General features: G+C 40.2%; 2 protein-coding genes across 3 annotated transcripts in view; one reads left to right on the top strand and one right to left on the bottom strand.

The window, feature by feature from the left end:
* Positions 1-2,069: 2,069 nt before the first annotated feature.
* On the top strand, positions 2,070-10,710 carry glrx (glutaredoxin (thioltransferase)). Of its 2 annotated transcripts, none has more exons than XM_030730246.1 (3): positions 2,070-2,351; positions 3,765-3,901; positions 10,375-10,710. In XM_030730246.1, the coding sequence occupies exons 1-2, from the start codon at positions 2,145-2,147 to the stop codon at positions 3,876-3,878; spliced, it is 321 nt and encodes a 106-aa protein (XP_030586106.1). In that variant the 5' UTR covers positions 2,070-2,144; the 3' UTR covers positions 3,879-3,901; positions 10,375-10,710. The 2 variants fall into 2 exon arrangements, with proteins under 2 accessions (XP_030586106.1, XP_030586105.1); XM_030730245.1 differs by having other exon boundaries at positions 2,071-2,351; positions 3,765-3,896.
* rhobtb3 (Rho related BTB domain containing 3) overlaps positions 7,911-22,380 on the bottom strand; it is a 32,122-nt gene continuing 17,652 nt past the window's right edge. Inside the window, exons 8-13 of the mRNA XM_030730244.1 lie at positions 20,365-20,474; positions 18,891-18,996; positions 18,010-18,183; positions 13,351-13,517; positions 13,033-13,129; positions 7,911-10,516 (exon numbers count right to left, since the gene is read on the bottom strand). Coding sequence (XP_030586104.1) covers positions 10,398-10,516; positions 13,033-13,129; positions 13,351-13,517; positions 18,010-18,183; positions 18,891-18,996; positions 20,365-20,474 — 773 coding nt within the window. The 3' untranslated portion in view covers positions 7,911-10,397. The remainder of the gene's footprint in view (positions 10,517-13,032; positions 13,130-13,350; positions 13,518-18,009; positions 18,184-18,890; positions 18,997-20,364; positions 20,475-22,380) is intronic.

The following is a 22,380-nucleotide window of genomic DNA, read 5'->3' as shown; positions in this document are numbered from 1 at the left end:
ATCCCTCCTGGGATGTGTGCAAAATTGGTGACCAAATACAAGAATTACTGCTGTGCTTTCCAACAAGGGTTTGCTCAGGGATCAAACACTTATTTCACTCACTGACATGCACATCAATTTATAACTTTTATGTAATGAGTTGTTTTCTGGATTTTTGGTTGATATTCTGTCTCTCTCCATTAAAATGAAATTACTATAAGAATTAGAGATTGTTCATTTCTTTGTAAGTGATCTTACAAATTTAGCAGGGGATAAATTAATCATTTCCTCCACTGTAAGCATACTAATGACAGAAAGTGAACACAAGATTCAGCATGACTTATCATCCAGGGAAGATGTAGCATCTGACACTAATGTCCTGGTAGGTCCAGAAAAGGATCAAATTTTGTATGAATAGCATTCAGTTGATGATGAAGCCACGTTACTTGGTGCCTTTGTGCTCACTTGATGATATAAACACAGACAGCACAGATTTCTCCACACTCATCTTCCAACTCTTTCATTTTTCAGCTACGCCCCATCAGCATTGTATGCACTGCTGCAACACCTGCATGTTGATAAAATCTCTTCATGCACAGAAACCAATAAACAGACACACAAACACCTGCCAAAGTACTCAAAATCACTTTTGTGGTTACAGTAGGTCTCTATAGGACCACATTTTGCCATGATGACACACAGACACACAAAGAAACAGACAAGCCTACAAGGTGTAAACAATATCAGCCACACTGACGCAGCTGATAATTATGTAGCCTGGAGTGCATTACAGAGAAAAAAAAATAGATCATAAATGTCTCCAAATCAAAAACAAAAATGTGCAAAACAGCAATAGAGATCATATTCTTTTAAATGTGTCGCATGTATCTTGTAACGCTGAGAGGCAGCTTGATCTGATGCTTGAATATTTTTTTTAAGTGTAGCATGAGAAGTTGCATTCTTCAGTTTCATTTCTTGGAAAAAACAAAATACAAACACTCAGATATATGTTAGCCATGTTTGAATACAAAAAAAAAGGAAAAGAAAAAGAAAGGAGAAAGAAATCAAGGTGCCTGTTCTGATATAGCACCCCCTGTTTAACTGGTCCCCGGAGTCACTCATATGCCTGGAAGCTTTCCCTGCACCAGACAAGGAAACAGCTGCATACATAATATGCCTCCGGCTTCTGTGTAGCTTGTCCCTGTGGCTTGTGTGTGTGTGTGTGGGGGGGGGGGGGGGAGGGGGGGTGAGGCGCAATTAAATCAGTGACAGATGCCGTTCTGAATTCCAAAGCATTACTTTGGTTCTGATAATACTGCTGTAACTATAATGATTCAGCATTCACATGTTCCCCTGATTATGTTTCAATTGCATAACTCAGTTGCATGTAACAAGTTATTTTACATCTATTTTACATCTGCTGTAAAAATTGATGCTGTCAGCTGTACTTGAAACACTCACTTGACAAGGGAGCTAAAATGAAGTCCCCCCCCCCCAAGCAAATCCTACAGGGAGTGTTGGGTGGGTCCTCTGTGAATTGGGGTTTGTTCTGGCAAATCCCACAGTGGATCAGTCACTCAGGATCTAGGGATTTTTGAGGGGAGTTTGAGGCCTGTCTCTGAGTGCGGTGGGATGCGTTCCCCTGTTGGAGGAGGCTGCAGCTGTCTGTGAGCGCCATTGTCATGGTCTGATGAGGTCTGCACGTAGGCAGTATGAAAAGATGTGCATGGACACAGTGATGTCACGCACTGGTTTGTGAAGTCAGCTTATGAAGGGAAGGGAAGGCACTGCATGCTCACTGGATGAACAGGCATACTCTGGACCTGAAACCTGAAACCACCACCTGAGCCCTGATGCGGTCCCATTACAAAGTTTGCAGGTTTAAAATAATTCTGAATTGGCTCCACTTTTCAGAACCACAGAAGCTACGTGTTACGCTGTGGGTCTGCAGCAGTGTTAAGGTTGTGTGTAAGACCAACAACCCCACCACGCACTGGTTTTGCTGTTGTGGCATATGCCGGATCTGTGTGCTGTCTCTTTAAGAAAGAGGGCGTGACTTGTAATAATTGTGTTATCCAGTGACCGTTCAAAGCTTTTCCATTAAAAAAAAAATCCCCTCACATTGTCTCATCTTCGGGGCTGGTAACTTTACCGAGAAGCATAAAATGGCGCAGCAGTTTGTTCAGGCGAAAATTAAAGGGGACAAAGTGGTGGTGTTTCTGAAGCCCACCTGTCCTTACTGTATCATGGCTCAAGACGTTTTGTCGAAATACAAGTTCAAGCCGGGACATTTTGAGTGCGTTGATATCAGTGACCGCAGCGATATGGGCAGTATGCAAGACTATTTCCTGGAGCTTACAGGAGCCCGCACGGTAAGCTCAGATCCTCTCTGTCACAACCAGGGCGAGAGCTTTACTTTAAAACACACACACATGCACACTTGTGGCAGTTTCCGAGTGCTCAGACCAGCTCATCAACAACCGCGTCGTGTTACATTCAGAGTCACTTAAATCACCTTTCTTCCCCATTGTGACCCTCACTTTGAACTTCAGCAGGTCGTCTTGGTCATGTCTACATGCCTAAATGCAGAGTCACTGCCGTATGATTGGCTGATTAGATTGCAGTGGAGTATATTTACCTAATAATTTTTTTTTATTTTTTTTTAATATTGGCATGGACTCTTGGCCTGTGCCAATAGTGCTCACTGGATAATCCAGTCCAGATTATACTTTATGAAATCCAGAGATCACCATTATTACAGGAATCACAATTTCAAGAAGGGAATTCAGCTCCTGTGATTGTGAGATGTACTGTAACAAAGCCAGAATCACATTGTTCAAAAGCAACACGTTTCATCCTTTTTATGTAACTGATAGCAAAGCATTATTTACAATCTGTTCTACATTTTTATGATCTCTCTTTTGGTTTTGTATGCCAAAAGTACTAAAAGTATCATTAATGCAAAATGCAGAAAACCGCTGAATAAAAATGTCAAATGTTGTGCAGTAGAAGTAACTACTCAAGAAAATACAAGTATTTTAAAAAATTTGTACTGAGGTAATTGAGTAAATGCTTTTGGGTTCTTTCTACCACTGATTAAACAACTGGACCAGTCATATTTTAATGTAAACATGGGAATTAATCTTGTTCACTGTTTGAAGTCAAAGGAAGGAGTACGGTCCCTACAATATTTCTCAAAGGGCCAAACCAGCATTTCACTGTGGATGATTGTAAAAATCCTGTTTGCTGGGGAATTCAAGCACATGATTGGTGTATGCGTGTATGTAAGGAGAAAAACAGGAGAAAGAAGTCTGGGGTTGGACATCTACACTAAGCTGAATTCACCTTGCAGAGGAGAAGTAGCGCTCCGTACTTCAGGGACACGCCCCACCGTCTGTTGCCACCTTTACGGAGAATAATTTTGAGCATACCTGAAAGCTTTCCAAGAGCCACCTGAAGTCCCAGGAGTTCTGTCATAAGCTTCAGTCACCTGACTTCATCCCCATCAACAGGGCACGTGAAAACTGAGAAAACCGAGCATTCATGACATCACAGAAGCTTTCTGGAGTATTGTGTGGATTTATATAATAATGAGATAACATGGGTTATCATATTTCGCAGCTTGAATGCATACTGCCATTGGTTCAGAAAGAGGGGCAGACCAACGGTATCAAAAGATCCTGATAGTCACATACATGTTTCAGACATCACTGCCCCTCTGCACAAGGTTAAAAGTTAATGGCTGCATTACCAGACGCGTCCCTGTTTTTTCTGCATTGGTTTAGGTCCCACGAGTGTTCATCGGTGAGGAGTGCATTGGTGGTGGCAGTGATGTGGCAGCCCTCCAGAAGAGTGGCAAACTGGAGGGAATGTTGAAATCTATTGGGGCCCTGCAGTGATTCATCTCAGATCTCCAGGTATGGTATGAAAATTTACCTTTACTGTACAGTACACACCCTGTGTGTGTATATATATATATATATATATATATATATATATATATATATATTAGGGGTGGGACTTTAACGCGTTAATTTCGATTAATTAATTATGGGGAAATTAACGCGTTAAAAATTTTAACGCATTTTAATCGCACTTTGCACCGTGAAACGTTTCTCAGTGCGCGAGTTCCCGGCATACAGATTATATCGACGCACAATGTCCAAATTAGGCCAAATTGCCCACTTCTTTCGCAGCCCACGAACACCACAAAGGCCGGAAGTGAGCAGCTAGCCTTCATATCAGCTGCCGTCACCTCTGCGTAGCTCATGTCGCCTAGCAACCGTGAGTGCGAAGCACAGCTGTGTAAAAACAGCTGTTAAACTGAGAACGAACTTTTTCTCCTTTTTGTGGTTTAATTTTAAGTCTTTAATTCAAAATAAGCTGTTAAAACAAGCATAACACATTTCAACATCAAGGAATACAGCTGAGCGAATGATTAATTTCCAACTATAACAGGTGAGACATTAATGTTGAATAAAACTATCCAGTTATGATGCTTAACTTTAATTTCAGGAGTTTGCTTATCACAGGAGCACTTCCACCCTTCGTTGGTCTGTGTAGTAGACTGTTGGGAAAATGAACAAAATTTTGAAGTTTAAGCTTATGTATATTGATTTATTCATCAACCAAACTTAAATTAATATTCCTCATGTCAAATATTGAAATGCGATTAAAATGCGATTAATTTCGATTAATTAATTACAAAGCTTGTAATTAATTCGATTAATTTTTTTAATCGAGTCCCACCCCTAATATATATATATATATATATATATATATATATATATATATATATATATATATATATATATATATATATATATATATATATATATATATATATATATATATATATATAATGTGTGTGTGTATATATGTGTGAACTCAACAACTTCTTTGCGCGCTTCGAGTCGGGAAGCCGACAGCCCGCTGCGCTCCCGGCCGGAGGGGCGGAGACACTCACTGTGACGGAGCGCAACGTGAGGAGGGCGTTTAGACGTGTAAACACTAGGAAAGCGGCTGGACCAGACGGTATTAGTGGACGTATCCTTAAGACCTGCGCTGACCAGCTGGCACCTGTGTTTACACTGATATTCAACCTCTCACTGAAACTGTGTGTGATTCCCACCTGCTTTAAAAAGTCCATCATAGTCCCTGTCCCAAAGAAACCACACCCCAGCAGCGCCAATGACTTCAGGCCCATAGCACTCACCTCTGTGGTGATGAAATGCTTTGACAGACTCATCAAGACATTCATCACCTCCTCACTGCCCACCACCCTCGACCCACTACAGTTTGCATACCGGCCAGACAGATCCACAGATGACGCCATATCCTTCCTCCTCCACAAGACCCTTTCACACATAGACACTGGTAAGGGGAACTATGTGAGAGTGCTGTTTGTAGATTACAGCTCAGCATTCAACACCATAGTTCCCTCCAGGCTGGTCTCTAAGCTGCTGGACCTGGGCCTGGGCCCATCCCTGTGCAGGTGGGTTCACAGCTTCCTGACCAGCAGACCACAGGTGGTACGAGTGGGTCACCTCACCTCATCCTCCCTCACCCTCAACACTGGATCCCCCCAAGGCTGTGTGCTCAGCCCTCTGCTGTACTCACTGTACACCCATGACTGCGAGGCCACGTCAGAGTCCAACGTCATCATCAAGTTTGCTGACGACACTGCTGTTGTGGGACTAATCTCCCACAATGAGGAGACACCCTACAGGAGAGAGGTCTCCCGCCTGGAGAACTGGTGCCAGGAGAACCACCTCCTGCTCAACGTCAGCAAAACAAAGGAACTGATCGTGGACTTCAGCAGGAAGCAGCAGAGGGACTACCATCCACTTGTCATCAGTGGTGCTGAGGTGGAAAGAGTGGACACTTTCAAATACCTGGGAGTGACCATCTCACAGGACCTGTCCTGGACTCATCACATAAACATCACTGTGAAGAAGGCCAGACAGCGTCTCTACCACCTCAGGCGGCTGAGAGACTTCAAGCTCCCACTCAAGGTGCTCAGGAACTTTTACACCTGCACCATCGAGAGCATCGTGCGTGGGAGCATCACCACCTGGATGGGAAACTGCACCAAGCAGGACTTCATGGCCCTAAAACGGGTGGTTCGTTCAGCTGGACGGACCATCAGAACCACCCTCCCCAACCTGCAGGACATTTACACCAAGCAGTGCAGGCTGAGGGCCATGAAGATCCTGAAACAGCCCAGCCACCCCGGACACTCTCTCTTCTCCCTGCTCCCATCAGGCCGGCGTTACCGCTGCCTGAGGGCTAAGACTGAAAGGTTGAAGAAGAGTTTTTACCCACAAGCCATCCGTCTGCTCAACTCTGAGCCCTAACTGGACTATTATTGCACTGTGTAAATATTATAATTTATAATCTATAATTCCACGTAAAAGTGTGTATAGTGTATAGTATATAGAGTATAGTGTATAGTGTGAATTACTTTTTTATTTTTATTCTTCTTATTTATATGTGTGTGTATATATGGTTGCAGGTACAAAATACATTTCACTGTGCATTGTACTGTGTATAACTGTGCATGTGACGAATAAACACTATGTTAATCTTAATCTTAATCTTAATATATATATATATATATATATATATATATATATATATATATATATATTAAAATTTTTTGGTTTTTTGTTTTGTTTTGTGGTTTTTTGTTTTTTTTTCTGTTAAATAACTTCAAATTACTGACTGTACCTATAAAGATGTATGCTGTAATTCATTCCACTCTGGGGGAAAAAGAACAGTTCAAAGAAATCATTAAAAGCCCCAAATTACCATCACATTCATGCCCTGGATGAGTGTATGTAAACCTTTGACCACAACAGTACAAACAGAAGAGTGCAGATAGGGATGGAGTCGTTGGTATGTTAAAACATGTCTTTATTTAAAGTCAGACGCCATGTAATCTACAGTCTGTACAGCACAGGCCCAGAGGAGCCTTATGGGTGTGTCTCCACACTGGGTGTGGATGCAGCACTGGGATACACTTTGTTTCCCAGTCCAGTGTTTCATCTGCTGTTTATTGATTTTTAGTCGGGACGCACCAATTTGTAAAATTCTGGGTCTTTACCGAGTTTGCGTGTACCACATACACAGCCGTCTGCTGCATTTCTGCTAACACTGCAGGAACAGGATATGAAAGTGTTACATACCGTTTCCTGATTGATTGTATGGCTGCAACGATTAGTCAACATCGTCAACAATAATCGACAATAAAAATATTTGACAAATTTAATTGTCGATAATAGTCGTTTATTATTACTGTTGTTTTTTTGGGGGGTTTTTTAAACGTAGTGAGACATCTTCCTGTCTATCTATCTCTGGCGAGCTTTACACATGCGCAATCCGGTTGTTAAGTGATGACGTAGAATCCCATTTCCGGGTCCAAACTGTCACGTGATAAATTTGCCGCAATGCTGTGTCCCTGGTTGTTTTAACCCAAAAAAAACACACTCAGCTGTGATTTTACCGATGAGAAAAAGAAGCAGAAATGGCTGCAGTTGATAAAGTATGTTATAATCATCTTTAATAGTGACGAGTCATTGGTTATACCATTGCTGTTTATTTAGAAGCGTTTGGACCTGGAAATGAGTTAAAGACCGGATAGCATTCAGTGGGAATACTGGTGAAACTGTGCCAACTTTGTTTTACAGAGACAAAAAAGTACTATATATATATATATATATATATATATATATATATATATATATATATATATATATATATATATATATATATATATATATATATATAATTTTAATCAGCAAACCTGATTAAAAGTTTTGAATGAAGTATGTGTTTACTACCACATTTTAAATAACCTTATGCAAAATGTAAAAGCTGATAGCTTTTACATTTCATAATTATGTTATTCATAATCTGATTAGTCGACTAATCGTTTTAATAGTCGATGACTTATCGACTATCAAAATAGTCGTTAGTTGCAGCCCTAATTGATTGTGACCCACAAAATTAAAAGAAAAAAACACCCACGAGCTGTCACTCCTTATTGTTTTCGCTCCTTGAAGGTTTATTTAAGAAATAAAGCTGTTCAGTTGTTCTGTTTGCCTTTTTTAAATCAAATAAACAGCAGTGAAACATTAGACTGTAAAGTAGTGCCACCCTGTTTGTCTCTACTCCAAATATTTAAAAAAAAAAAAAATTGTTTACATACCGTATAGTTTACAAAAATAACTGAGCACCAATAAATCATAATCTCATTATGATTAAAAACATTTCAAAAAAAAAAAAAGGATAAAATAAATCTCTCATATCCACCCGGAGGCTTTGAGATTTTTACTGTTCTAACTTATGTTCATGATATGGTGCTTTTTTTCCTGCATCTTCATACCACTATAACTGCAGCGAAAGGCTTTTGCCTTTTTGTGACAGCGACAGGTCTTTATTTATTATTGCAAACAGAAAAGCAACCATTTAAAACTCTTATTAACCTGCAAAGTAAAAGTTAAAAAAAAAAAAAAACACTGATTATTGTTGTAGATTTGGTGTACAGATATTAATACAGGCTAGATGCTGTTTGATTTGAGGCTTGAGCCTTTTCTCCACGAAAGTGTAAAAATCAATCTGGCGGTAAGACAGTCACTGATGCTGCTCTGTCGATGTGGAAGGATTGAATGAAGAGTTGTGTGTAAATTGGTCCTGCTCAGTTTGCTAAACTGAGTTCCTGGTTACACATGAAAATGAGTGACACTGCTACCAGCAGCGATGATAAATTACGTATATCATGACCAATTATTCCACCATAGGGCCCATAATCTATGCTGTTAGTGCTGTTTATCTTAACTCTCAGAAAGATTTGTTCCAAAAAAAACACAGTCAGGAAATTGTGACCAACAAATGAGTTTAGGATGTAATTTAGCACAAAAGGTGACGTAAAAAACACAGTCGCCCAATTCAGAGACTCAGAGAAGGCTCTGAATTGGGTGAAGAAATAAATGGTCATGATGCAAGTAAATTTAGTGTTCAAACATGCGTGGTTGAACTCTGAGCTTTTGCTATCGAGGTGTTTCTTTCACAGCGAATGTGTCCATTACTGGAAATACACACAGGTTAGTTTTCCTCCCTGCACAGATATGTTTATTAAATTGCTCTCCTGTTACCCACTATGGCCAGTGAGAGCCAGTGAAGCTTGAAAGGGTGAGCTGTGAGGAGATTTGCTGGAACCTAACTCAGACTGAAAGTTTACACCCACAGTGAATGAACCAGACTTTAATGAGACACACAAGGACCGAGTGAATGAGTGAAAAGGAGACTCAGATAGGGTACCTCTTGGTCATGACTCCAATGGAGACCCATACTGTCACATGACTGGTGAGAACTAGCTCACTGCTTAACACTGTTTATACAAACAGGTGACAAGTTGAACAGAATAAAATGAGCTTTGTTGCAAGAAAAAGAAAAATTAAGTAATATTTCTCATTACTTTTTGGTGACTGTCTTTCATTGGGCCGCTTGACCAATCAGAACAAACTGGGCTTTTCAGCAGGGGGGGCTTAAAGAGACTGAAGCCATGAATAGAAAAGGGAGTGTTTCAGCAATGTACTGTATGAGAAGGATGATTTGTTTTGGAACATGGAAGTATGTAAATCTATTCTAGTAGACCCTCCAAATAAAATTCCAAGTCTGTAAATGAGCACAATATGGGCACTTTGAGAAATTCTGTGTTTGCACAAGTTCACAATCTTTAGATCAAACAGGACGGAATGCATCATGAGTGATCGTGGGTTTCATTTATGACAGAGGTCCTGTGTCCAGCGTACAGAAGACACACAGCTGTTATTAGGCGTTGAGTAGATAAGAGAACTCATCAGCACTATTATCTTCCCGTTTAATCAACCTGAAGTCACATTACCCGTTAATGTAGTTTTGATCCAGACCGCACATGATCCTGGTTGTTTTTCCGACAGATGTGTGGACATTTGATATAGCAATACTTGTACTGAAGCCATTTTGTGTCACTGGTCATCACTGAAATCTGCAGCTTCGCATGGAATTAGAAATGCAATCTTTCGGAGACTCCGGCCAGTGGCCAGTCATATTAGAGTCTTATTGGGTTTTGTGGATCAGTTATTTTATTATTGCCCTCAATAATCATTTTGCAAAGGATGCGCCAGTCAGTCCACTGAGGGAGGAGAGGCATGTTGCAGCGGTCTGTTTAAGGAGTCTTTCCTTTTTTCTTTTTTTTCTTTTTTCCCCCACCTCTGCATCATCTGCGTTCAGCCCTTCATACAGCAGGATAAAAAGAAAAAAATGTGTCTTCTGTCTGGTTTCCCACATGTTGATGTGCATTGTAATCCTTTGTTTTCTTTTTTCTTTGTCCTCCTTTGCTCTCCCCCACAGAAGGCTTTGGCGTCCAGGTTTGGTCACATGACAATGCAGCGGGACTTGCGGAGTTTGCGCCGTCGCTGCTGGTACTCGCTGAGCTCCTGCAGGTAGCCTCTGGATGGCCAGCGTAGCCTCTCCACCTGCTCACGCTCCTCATCTGGACCACATATAAACACAGACATATTATTCTAATCTGTACCCAAAATTGCATGTTTTGTTGTCTCCTTCTTGTAATCTTTTTATCTCACTTTTGCCCTTTATTACCCGTCCAATGACCTTAAATGAGCCTTATGTGTGCATGGCATATGATGACAATAAAGAAAGTGTACTGCTACACCATGTCACTGTTAATCTTTGCAGTGGGCTTGTTTTTATCTTCTTTTATGTGGTCAGTAATATGCACAAGAGGGACCATACAAGGAAACAAACAGACATACATGTAACTAAGCAGTAGTAAAACTTGAAAAAGTGTGACGTAAACAGGAACTGGAGAATGTTTGACTTCAAAATAAATAAACAGTAGGATGCTAGCGACCAAAGCAGTTTGATCATTAATAATACAAAGCAATGACTGAGGTTTTTCCCCAGCTGGAAAATACACATTTTTCCCAACAGGAAGTTGCTAAGGGGTCACTGACCGGCCTGCCTGACAGGGAGCATAGCAATCATTTTCTCAGCAACCACTCCCAACTGGTTTGGGAATGCTCATTTTTCCCTCACGACTGATGGTTGCCAGATGGTCACGGACCAGTCTCTAGGCCTGTGTGACTGGCCTAGAGACCAGTTATTAGAGGGGATTGTATCAATACCAATGCTGGTGTTGATATCGGATCGATACTAGTGTGCTAGGCTTGATGCTTTAGTTTGTCTCCTGTGAGTTCAGTACGTTGCTCCCGTTCATCAGAAAAGGGACAAGTGTGTGCAAACTCTGCTTCTCTTTGCTCTGCCTCCTTCCACCCTGCTGTGTTGTGTTCAGTTGTTCTGCAGTCACGTTACTCAGCAGCACTGAGCAGATCCATGTAGGCTGCAGTAGTGATGAGCAATACAACAAATTTTGGTACCAAGTACGGATATTGATACTTTTAACTTATAAAAGCAGCTTATATAGGAGAGAGCAGTGTCATTATGAGATGAATCTGAAAATTCTGAACACATTTTAGTGAACACTCAGTCACTGTGATTTTGTTGTGTTAACTAATTATTATTGTGTTAACTATAATAATTAGTTAACACAATTAACTAATTAACTAATTATTATTAGTTAACACAACAAAACACACCTTTCAGCTTTTCATGCTTTTCGAAACTTTTTTTTTTTTTTTTTTTGGAGACCTGAAATGTAAATGCACCAGTTTTTAAAGCACTTTGGGTCAACTTCTGTTTTTTAAAGGTGTAATATAAATAAAATGACTTGACAGTCGACACAAAAAAAGGCTATTCAGACATTTTTCATAGTTCGTGTTTAAGGGATATTTTTTCAGTTCCAGTAATTTAACACAATTCATTGGGCTGAATATATTATTTGCAAATCTGAATGCATCTGTTGATAACCAATAAGACTTCATTATGTCATCACTGAACTGATAATATAATGAAGCCATTTATGCCTGATACAGCCACAACTACTAAAATAAAAAGACTCAGCTAACCTCAGTGACGGAAACATGTGAGGAGGAAGCCACTTGCCAGTTTCAGTAACAGCAATTATTTTGTTTAAGCAGAAAAGGCAAAATAACCTAAACAGCTTGAGGCATTGCCAAAAATAAAAATAAAAATAAATGTAAGTTTGCTTGGCCAAAGCCCCATCATGTGGGGCAGCCACAAGATGGGACTAAGGAGACAGAACTTCCCTCATTTATCTAATGGAGTAAGAAAAGTAAACAAAAAAATATATATAGTCAGTTACTAGGACCGGAACAAAAACAAATCACAAACATTACCCACCATACCCTCACCCCCACCACCACCACCCCTACCCCCCTAACCAGTCATGGCAGATGGCTGCTCCTCCCTGGGCCTGGTGTCTTCCTGATAAAAGTGAGTTTTTCGTTCCCACTGTCACCAAATGTTCGCTCATTGGGCATCACCTGATTGTTGGGTTTCTCTCATACATTGTCATTACCTTACAGGATAAAGGGCTTGAGGTGACTGCTATTGTGACTTTGCACTATACAAATAAAACTGAATTGGACTGAATTGAATTTAACTGGGCTTAAACTTTAATTGGGCTGAATACAATAGAACTGATCTATAATAGAAAAATTGTTTCAACTTCTTTTACCTTTACTAGGAAACTCCCGCTTATAGGGAACATACAAACAAAAAACAAGACACGGCTAGATCCCTCACTTTGACATCTAGTTTAAAAAAAAAAAAAAAAAGGCTGGGACAGAAAGAAATGCACAATTTGGGTTATCAAAATGAGACATCTTGATTGTGGCTATTTCTATCTTTTATATACAGTCTATGATTTTGGTTGGATGGTCTGGTGGGGACAAAAAGAATGTCCAACATTCACTGTTTATTTCACAGCATTTAATTGTTGTTCTCAAGCATTATAAATCTTAATCAGCATGGTAGTTTAGACAACAGTGTAGGCTGCTCCCTTACTCAAAAAGGTTACTCATAATAGTGTTTAAAACAGTAAGATGTTCCATTAAAATTCACACTGACCTGAGAGCTCCAGGAAGTCAGGTTTATGACTGAAGATTAGGTAGTTGTTGGCGATGAAGTGGAGGAGCCAGACATAGAGCTGCTCTGCATTGTGGCACTGAGAATCAATAGAAACACAGACAGTATGTGAAATAACAGCGAGTCTTCTCCTAAAGGTAATCACGAACATCTGCTATAGATGGAGCCTTACGGCATGTGCTGGTCAAGAAACTATGCTTCAATCAGAAAATATTGCACTGGGACTTTTGATAGAGTTCTTCAGTTTAAAGTGTTAAATTTTGTCTGCTGAATAATTGGATGCTCTATAGCCTCACTCACCTTTGCCCTGCGGAGTAGTCGAACTACGCTGATACCTGTTGATGCGAGCTCTCTACTGGGCATGCTCTGAAGGTAAGCACAGACGCAGACTTCACATAGGTGCTGGAGTCGTTTCACCTGGTACATCTCGGCACAAACCAGCACGGCCATGGCCTGCAGCACACTGGCTGGACACACAAACACACACAGCACTGTCTGATGCTGCTTACCAGGAGTGCAAGTGTGTGTGTGTGTGCGCGCGTGTGGGGGGGGAGTGTACAGCACACAGTATTGCGATATTATGTGTGGCGATACAGGGATGCCAAATATCAATATTTTATTAAATACATTTAAATACTTTGGGAATAGTATAAACAGGAGGGCTCATCTCATGCACCAGCATTCTGAGGTAATGTTAACTAAGCAAACTTACATTAAATCGGCTCAACTGAAAAACCGCCCCAACACTGGACACACTTAGCTTAACAAAGCAACCTCCTAATTCAGAGCAGGCTAATGGCTTAGTCACACAAGTAAAAATAGTACACCAACCTCCTTACATCTACAAAAATAATTTATTGTATTGAACACATTCTCCAACTGACTGCAACTTGTGTTGACTAAATGGTTGCCTAGAGCTTGAGGGTGTTGCACATTCATGACAACTTTGGATCACAGTGGGATTGCAGAGTTCACCTGAAAGTAAGCAAAGTTTCTGCAAACAGTTGCAGTTGGACTTGGACTGACTGCAATCACTGTCAGATTGTCAAAAGGTTGGAAATAATTGCTGTCTAATTTATAAATGAAGACAGATTGGCAACATGTTGCCATCAGTCTGAATGAGTCTTTGACAATGAGTATAACTCGAGGGGACTCAACTCAGCTGGCTGCCAGTTGGTTGTATTCTGGTTATATTCCCACAGAACAGAAGGTTACTGAGTGCAAATGTAATAGTTAAATGTGAATTTGTGTTAAATGTGATTTTCTGCCTATGTAGACAGCAACATAGACATAGATTTTCAACAATTTATCACAGTTAATTGCTATATCATCAGAAACAGACTGCATTCAATTGCCAACTTGACCCAATTCAATTGCAGACTGACTGTCTTATGGCAACATTTATGGCAGGTTTTAGTGACAGTGTTGATAATCTCATTTTGCAGCAAGAAAACTGAAGTCAGACAACTTTATCTTATTGGGTAAAACAGATACTGACAAACTTTAACTTTTAGGACCTAACTTGCAGTGGAAAAAATGTGATAAATCACAGTATATCACAATAATATCGCATAATGAGTGAAATATTGCATTTTTTAATTTATATAGTGTGAAGAAATTATACATACATTAAACCGATGTAAATCAGATCCAAGATGTATAATAGCTGGATAAATTCTTAAAGACGCAGAATTTATTAGGGCTTATAAAAGCTCCCTGACATTGAAATGTTTTTATGATTTCTGCTCAAAAGGAAAAAAAAAAAAAAAAAAAAAAATCACTCACTTGGTTATAGAGCCAGACTGGGATTGCAGAGCTTAAATCAATTATACATTGTCACAATAAAAGCAATTTGGGTCTATTTTACACACAATTTGAATCTAAAGAACAAATTCCAAACACATAAGTCTCATCAGTCCGAGCAACTTCGAGCAGAATTTTAAACTTGACATTATTTGACATGGTTTGGTTTGGATTTGCACAGCACACACAGGGGTGATACGGCTGAATGCTCAGCTGCTCCCAAAACAGCACACAGCATAAAAAATGATCGCTCAGCTCTGCTGTTGCTTTCATTTCTCACAAAGCATTTTAGGATCATTCAGAAGACTGATGTCATTTTAAAGACCACACCTTTATTGTTTTAGTTCTAGGCATGGATTTCATTCACATCAATGCCAATATTGGTTGTACTTATAGGTATGATTTTTTTTTTAAATCAATTTAGTTATTCATGATCATAGTGTAAAAACAAAATAGACAAAAGGACTGCATGTGACTCAACTAGGTAACTCCTCTGCCATGAGTTTGATGTTTGTTTTGCAACTGTTGGACAAGAGCTGACAAAAGGATTAATAAGCTCAGACACATGATGGATCTGAAACCAGCTCGCAATTCCCCCTCCCTTTTTTGATGAACTGTAAGAACATAAGCCACATTTCTGAGAAGTAGGCAGCTGTCCTACCTGTTAAACTGTACACAAAGTTGGTGACTTGCTCAATTTAAAGAGTCAAATTACTTCAAGGGCTGGCCAAAAAAGAAAGCTAAAAAGGGAAAGTTGCTCTGTGACTGCTGCTTGTATAATAAAGAGGCAATGGATGAAATTTATAGGCAAAATACGGGCAGTAAAGGAGGAGACTAGCTGGGCTACAGTATCAAATGTTAAAGACTGCTCTTAAATATTGCTGACAAAGTGATTTACAATAAATTTTAATTTAATTTAAATGAAGCTCTTAAATTTTTTAATCACAAACCAAGAATACAAACATTATGAATTAATTTATAAATCCTTTTACATCCTTGAAAACGTAATATACTAATATCAGCCAACAGTACCACTCTTGATGCAACAAATGGCACCACAGTGTACACATTTCGTCATCAGATATTAACATCAAATCTCAGCGGCTTGTGAATTTAATTAAAGCTCCTAAGTCAAATCGCTTAATGCTCAAATAAATAATTACCCATCGCTCTTTCTGTGCTGTCAAATTACACGCTTGCATGCAGCAAGCATGAGATGGTGCTGATCTTATTCTGTAATGTCAAAATGTCAAATCAAATTACCCCTGATGCAACCCGATTCCTGTCGTTTATGTCAAACACCACCTTCAGCATCCTTCACTCACTCATGAGCGCTAATTCTGTGTGCGTCCCTGACAGGCCGCAGCTGAACTGTCAGCTGAGCAGCAGCAGCAGCAAAACAAGAAGGTTTGTTCTATGTGACTGCACAATCACCCAAGTGAGCATTAACACTGCATCCCTCATATGTACAGTATGCATTATTTATCTGAAAGAAATAATCTGACGGCACTCAAGCTTTGATTTCGCACCCTTCGTTTTTTTTTTTTTTGCTGCTACTGGTGGAATTACCTTGTTTTGACCTTGAGCGCTGAGCTCTTACATAACACTACAGCGGTTGCAGCCTCTGAAGCTATTTCATGGCTTTAATTTCCTGTTTCCATGACTCAACCTGAAGCTGTATCTCTGGAAAACGCTCCCTTGTCGTACCCTAACCTAAGCTGGATCTTAAGGACTGCTTGTTAAAGTTTTTTTTTCCCATAATTTTTTTTCACCAAAAGCTCTCATGCCACAGAATAATGGGATTGTCAGCTGCAGAGAGCTTGTTATTCAGAACTGATCATTCTGTAGCTTTGCATTGTCTATTCAGCAGCTTTGTTATATAATGCTCCAAACGAGGGTGACAGTTAGTGTTGTGAGGACAATCACTCTGCAACTGTACATTACAGTTATAATTTTAATATTTCTTGTCAATGAACAAAGAACATTATTCTTTCTCAATCTGTATTTATAAAGGTCCACATTAGATACAGGCTGATTTAGAGGCTCCAGCAAACACTTGTCATTCACAGCTGCACTGACGGATCTTTTAACATTAGGGGGCAGAAAAACTCAAATACACAGAATAAAAACCAGCTTACAAAATTGTTTTAACTAGCCTGGAAGGCAGGAGTTGTAGCAGAGCCAGGCCAACATGAATATCACATAAATATAATGACGATGATAAAAATCAATATACACTCACATTTTAGAATTAGAATAAATCCACAAAAATATGTGAGCGTTCATTAATCTTTTACACTGACTCTAAAAGGTTAATATGGGGTCTGTGTATGCGTGTAAATCGCTCACAGTTATGAAAGAAGAGCAAGAAGAAAAAGATTTTAAATGTGATCAACACTATTAAAAAAGTTTTGACATGACATGGAGTCAATTCTAAAAATACTGGTTAATGCAGTTTTAATGTTCCCATAACTCCCATATTAATGCTGTCGAAGCACCTCCAGTGTGCTATATTTCTATGCATGTAATTTCCTAAAGCTCGCTGCCATCACCAGAGGGACTTACCAGCACTAATTACTTTGAAGACATAACACACAATGCGTCACATGGTGACAGGAAAACAAAAACAAGACATCTGGGGCCCTGATTTGGCACCATTAAATGCAGTGATGCCAAGAGATGATTTTTGTCATCAGTAAATCTAATTTAATTTTAAGCTCAGCGCTGGTCTCTGAGCACCTCCTGAGTCTGACACTGGCAGGATGTGGCAGTCACACAGATGGCTGATGGGACTTGTCATCTGAGTTTGGGTCTGTGTTAAGCGAGGGGAGCCCAGAGAAGAAGCTCACATACCTCTCTCAAGTGTTTTATAATTGGTGATGGTGATTGTTTCTATTTCCAATTGTTGACATTTCCAAAACTGTATCAAAGGGCTGCTGTAATTACACTGATCGGATTCATGATATATTTACGCAACTTTCATCTCAGTCAAAAATGAAGCAGAAATCTGTTCAGATCCATCGTCCCCCCATTAAATGAAGCAATAAAACCATATTTTAGCAAGCTTAATGTAGTCATTAGTCCTACTGTATACAGCAAGACAGTGGTCATATCAGTACAGTTATGTCTGCAGCTGACTGAGTGAAGGAAACTCACCAGGACAGCAGGAATCAGTGTAGAGGTACTCTAGGAAAGACAGGAAGGTGTCTGAAGAAACGCCGTGGATGGGCACCACTCGGCTCCGAGCCTCTGCATACTTCCCACTGAACATGGCCGCCATGACATCGCAGCGGGCTACCAACACTGCCCGGTGGGCTGGCAGTACACTCCCTACACCACACGCATTCATAGAAAATGAACACGTAGAGTTGGACTTACTCTGAGGACTTTCAGTGGTCAAAGAGTGTGGAGAGTTTGTGAATAATGTGTTTAATCCTAAAGTACAAGGACAAAATGCATCTGTTGGCATGAAAAACTTCAACGGCCACAATGAAAACAAGCTAATATTGAATGATTTTTAACAAGCTTTTATCAGTCAAACATTCCTACTAATATAGCAGAAGTGGCTTGGCTTGTAATGAGCAATCAGTCACAAATGGCCATTTAAACTAACAGGAAACAATTAATTGTGTCATAAGGTGCCATTAACAGGACAGATTTTTCTCCATGACCTCCAAGAGTTAAACACACAGCTAAAGGATGCAAGGACAAGAAAAGCTCACTGCACTTTTTTATGAGATAAATATCGATTAGGAGAGGCTTTTTAGCATTATTTCTATATTTCTCTGTTTCATAGAGAAATGCTGAATGCTAAAGAGATTTTGTTGAGATGAAACACGACTGGAATGGAAGAGAGCCCATCACTGGGGCTGCTGATCTTATTTTGCCTCCAAATGGATGACCGGGCCGGGGACCGAGATCATAATTCAATCACAGCAAATAAAATGTGACCTTCCTCTGCTGTGTGACATACATTTGCAAATGTGTGTGTGTGTGTGTGTGTGTGTGTGTGTCTAATAGGATCAGCATGAACCCACCTTGCACCATGAAGATGACATCAGAGTACAGAGGAGAATTGAAGAGGTTGACGAGAGTCTGGGGACCAAGCTGAGCTGCCCTCGCACTTGGTGTGTCCCTGGTGCCCTGTGCGCACACACCCACACACGCACACGCACACACACACACACACACACACACACACACACACACACACACACACACACACACACACACACACACACACACACACACACAAAGACAAAGCCAAAAGAATCGGCCAGTGAGAGCTGAAAGTCCTCTGCTGCACGTCAGGTACTCGTTACCAGCACAGTTGCCATTCTGTGCATCAGTCCCACCTCCCCCATGGAATACTAATTGCGTCTCTGCCAGTCTTGCTTAGCAGTACCCAAACATACTCAAACTGCAACGCCAAGAATGTCACAAGTGGAACTGGCTAACACCGAACACAGAGAGAAGCAGACGGCAGTCCAAACTCTCTATTATCAACACATTCATGTATTCTGTACAGCACAGCGGGTGAAACTGGCAGGATAAGAAAAGCTGTCTGTGTGTGTGTGTTTGCTTGCGTGCGTGCGTGCGTGTGTGTATTTTTTGTAAAGTGTATGCACACATGTGGATTTAAGTCCCCAAAAGAGTGTCGTCAAAGCATCCCATTACCACTATGTGACCTTTCTCAGTCAACTGGAGCGCAAAGAACTCCATAATTTCACAGAGAGAGAGAGTACCTTCAACAAACACAGTTCAAGTTGGAGGCAGAAACAAAAGCAAAGGGCTGTGATTTCATAAATCAGTTAAAGCTTATGTAAAACTTATGGAAAGCTAATTTCTACAGGTCTCACAGATTCAGATTACCTGGAGGTGCTGGAGATAATGCGATCAAATCATGATAGGACATTAGGGTGTCTCATTGCGTTAAAGTGGCCCGGCCATCTCGGTGTGTCAGCTCGTCTCAACAGCGCCTCAGGTAGAAGACCTAGTTCCATCCAGATGGGTTGGTAGGCCATGCATGGTGCCAAAGGCTTGTCAGACACAGCCATGTCACATCTCCTTATCCCATCTAAATATTAAACCCTGCTGCTTTGTAGCATAAAAATGTAGTCTCTTCTAAATAGCCACAATACATTAAAGATGTGACGCTGCAGTCACTAACATAATTTTAGTGTCATGTGTTCTTGTGTTGTGCTTTTGCGCCTTAGAGAGTATCTGTTGTTTACTTTGTGCTAATTCCCACAGTATCTGAGAGGTGATTACAGGCAGCAATTATGTAAATATTCTAATTATAACCACATTATTACTGTGCTGTTTCCAAACAAGTCATACTAATTAAGACACTCTTAGTCTGCAACCACAAAACACGTGTTTATACATTCAAAGAGCAGATTTGACCCATTAAAATTATTTAACCTCTTTATTAATAACAGCTGGGTATCCATGTCATACACAAAGTCGAGTCTTAAACAAGATTTTTACTATCATGAAATTTGTACTCACCCTTTCTCTGCCGATGAGGGATCGTATGCGATCCATAAGCTGAGCCACAGCGAGCGAGTTCTTCAGCTTCTCTTCCAGGGCCTCCTGGAGGTGCTCCCACTCCCACGCTCCTACAAAACATCAACAAACAACCCAATTCTATGGATCCACAATAGTTTACAAAAACACACAAGCAAACTCTTTTCTAGCTGGCACTGCGCTCTGACCACCCACATACCTTACACCGAACACTTGAGGCCTGTATTTGTTAAAGTTGGCTTGTTCTAAAATTTCTCTGTTTATGTAATCTATGGTCATTATGGGTGTGGAACCCAGTCCAGATTCCATCCAGCAAACTCAGAAATGGTGAATAAAAAAAGGCCTTTTCTGAATACACCAGTCTCCATAATAATTCTACCTTCAAGCCACTTGGTTAATAATTTTATTTTATCTTTACTTTCATTTAAGTCTAAGTGTATTTTGTGCCAGGGACAGCTGTAGCTGGAGTCATGTTTTAAGGTTGTCCATCAGTGTCAGAAATGCCTTGAGGAAACATAAGCATTCAACTGGACTTCAGGGTGAATAGATTCGATTTTGGTGGTCGAGGGTCACTGTGACCTCACAAAACCCATTTTAGGCCATAACTCAAGAATTATTTTGCTAATCATGGCAAATTTTTACAATTCAATTCAATTTTATTTATATAGCGCCAAATCACAACAAACAGTCACCTCAAGGCGCTTTGTATTGTGGGTAAAGACCCTACAATAATACAGAGAAAACCCAACAGTCAAAACGATCCCCTATGAGCAGCACTTGGCGACAGTGGAAAGGAAAAACTCCCTTTTAACAGGAAGAAACCTCCAGCAGAACCAGGCTCAGGGAGGGGCAGTCATCTGCCGCGACCAGTTGGGCTGAGGGGAGAGAAAGACATGCTGTGGAAGAGAGCCAGAGATTAATAACAATTAATGATTAAATGCAGAGTGGAGTATAAACAAAGTAAATAAGGTGAATGAGAAACAGTGCATTATGTGAACCCCCCAGCAGACTAGGCCTATAGCAGCATAACTAAGGGATGGTTCAGGGTCACCTGATCCAGCCCTAACTATAAGCTTTATCATAAAGGAAAGTTTTAAGCCTAATCTTAAAAATAGAGAGGGTGTCTGTCTCCCGAATCCAAGCTGGAAGCTGGTTCCACAGAAGAGGCGCCTGAAAGCTGAAGGCTCTGCCTCCCATTCTACTCTTAAGTATCCTAGGAACCACAAGTAAGCCAGCAGTCTGAGAGCAAAGTGCTCTGTTGGGGTGATATGATACTATGAGTTCTTTGAGATAAGATGCGGCCTGATTATTCAAGACCTTGTATGTGAGGAGAAGGATTTTAAATTCTATTCTGGATTTAACAGGGAGCCAATGAAGAGAAGCCAATATGGGAGAAATATGCTCTCTCTTTCTAGTCCCTGTCAGTACTCTAGCTGCAGCATTTTGGATCAGCTGAAGGCTTTTCAGGGAGCTTTTAGGACAGCCTGATAATAATGAATTACAAAAGTCCACCCTAGAAGTAATAAATGCATGAATTAGCTTTTGAGCATCACTCTGAGAAAGGATGTTTCTAATTTTAGAAATATTGCGCAAATGCAAAAAAGCGGCCCTACATATTTGTTTAATATGTGCATTGAAGGACATATCCTGGTCAAAAATGACTCCAAGATTTCTCACAGTGTTACTGGAGGCCAAAGTAATGCCATCCAGAGTAAGTATCTGGTTTGACACCATGTTTCTAAGATTTGTGGGGCCGAATACAAGAATTTCAGTTTTATCTGAATTTAGAAGCTGAAATTAGAGGTCATCCAGGCCTTAATGTCTTTAAGACATTCCTGCAGTTTAATTAATTGATGTGTGTCATCTGGCTTCATTGATAGGTAAAGCTGAGTATCATCTGCATAACAATGAAAATTGATGCAGTGCCTTCTAATAATACTGCCTAAGGGAAGCATGTATAATGTAAATAAAATTGGTCCTAGCACAGAACCCTGTGGA

The sequence above is a fragment of the Archocentrus centrarchus genome, chromosome 5 (genome assembly GCF_007364275.1).
Source record: "Archocentrus centrarchus isolate MPI-CPG fArcCen1 chromosome 5, fArcCen1, whole genome shotgun sequence".
NCBI classification, from domain to species: domain Eukaryota; kingdom Metazoa; phylum Chordata; class Actinopteri; order Cichliformes; family Cichlidae; genus Archocentrus; species Archocentrus centrarchus.
This window is presented reverse-complemented; position numbering and strand designations above follow the sequence as displayed.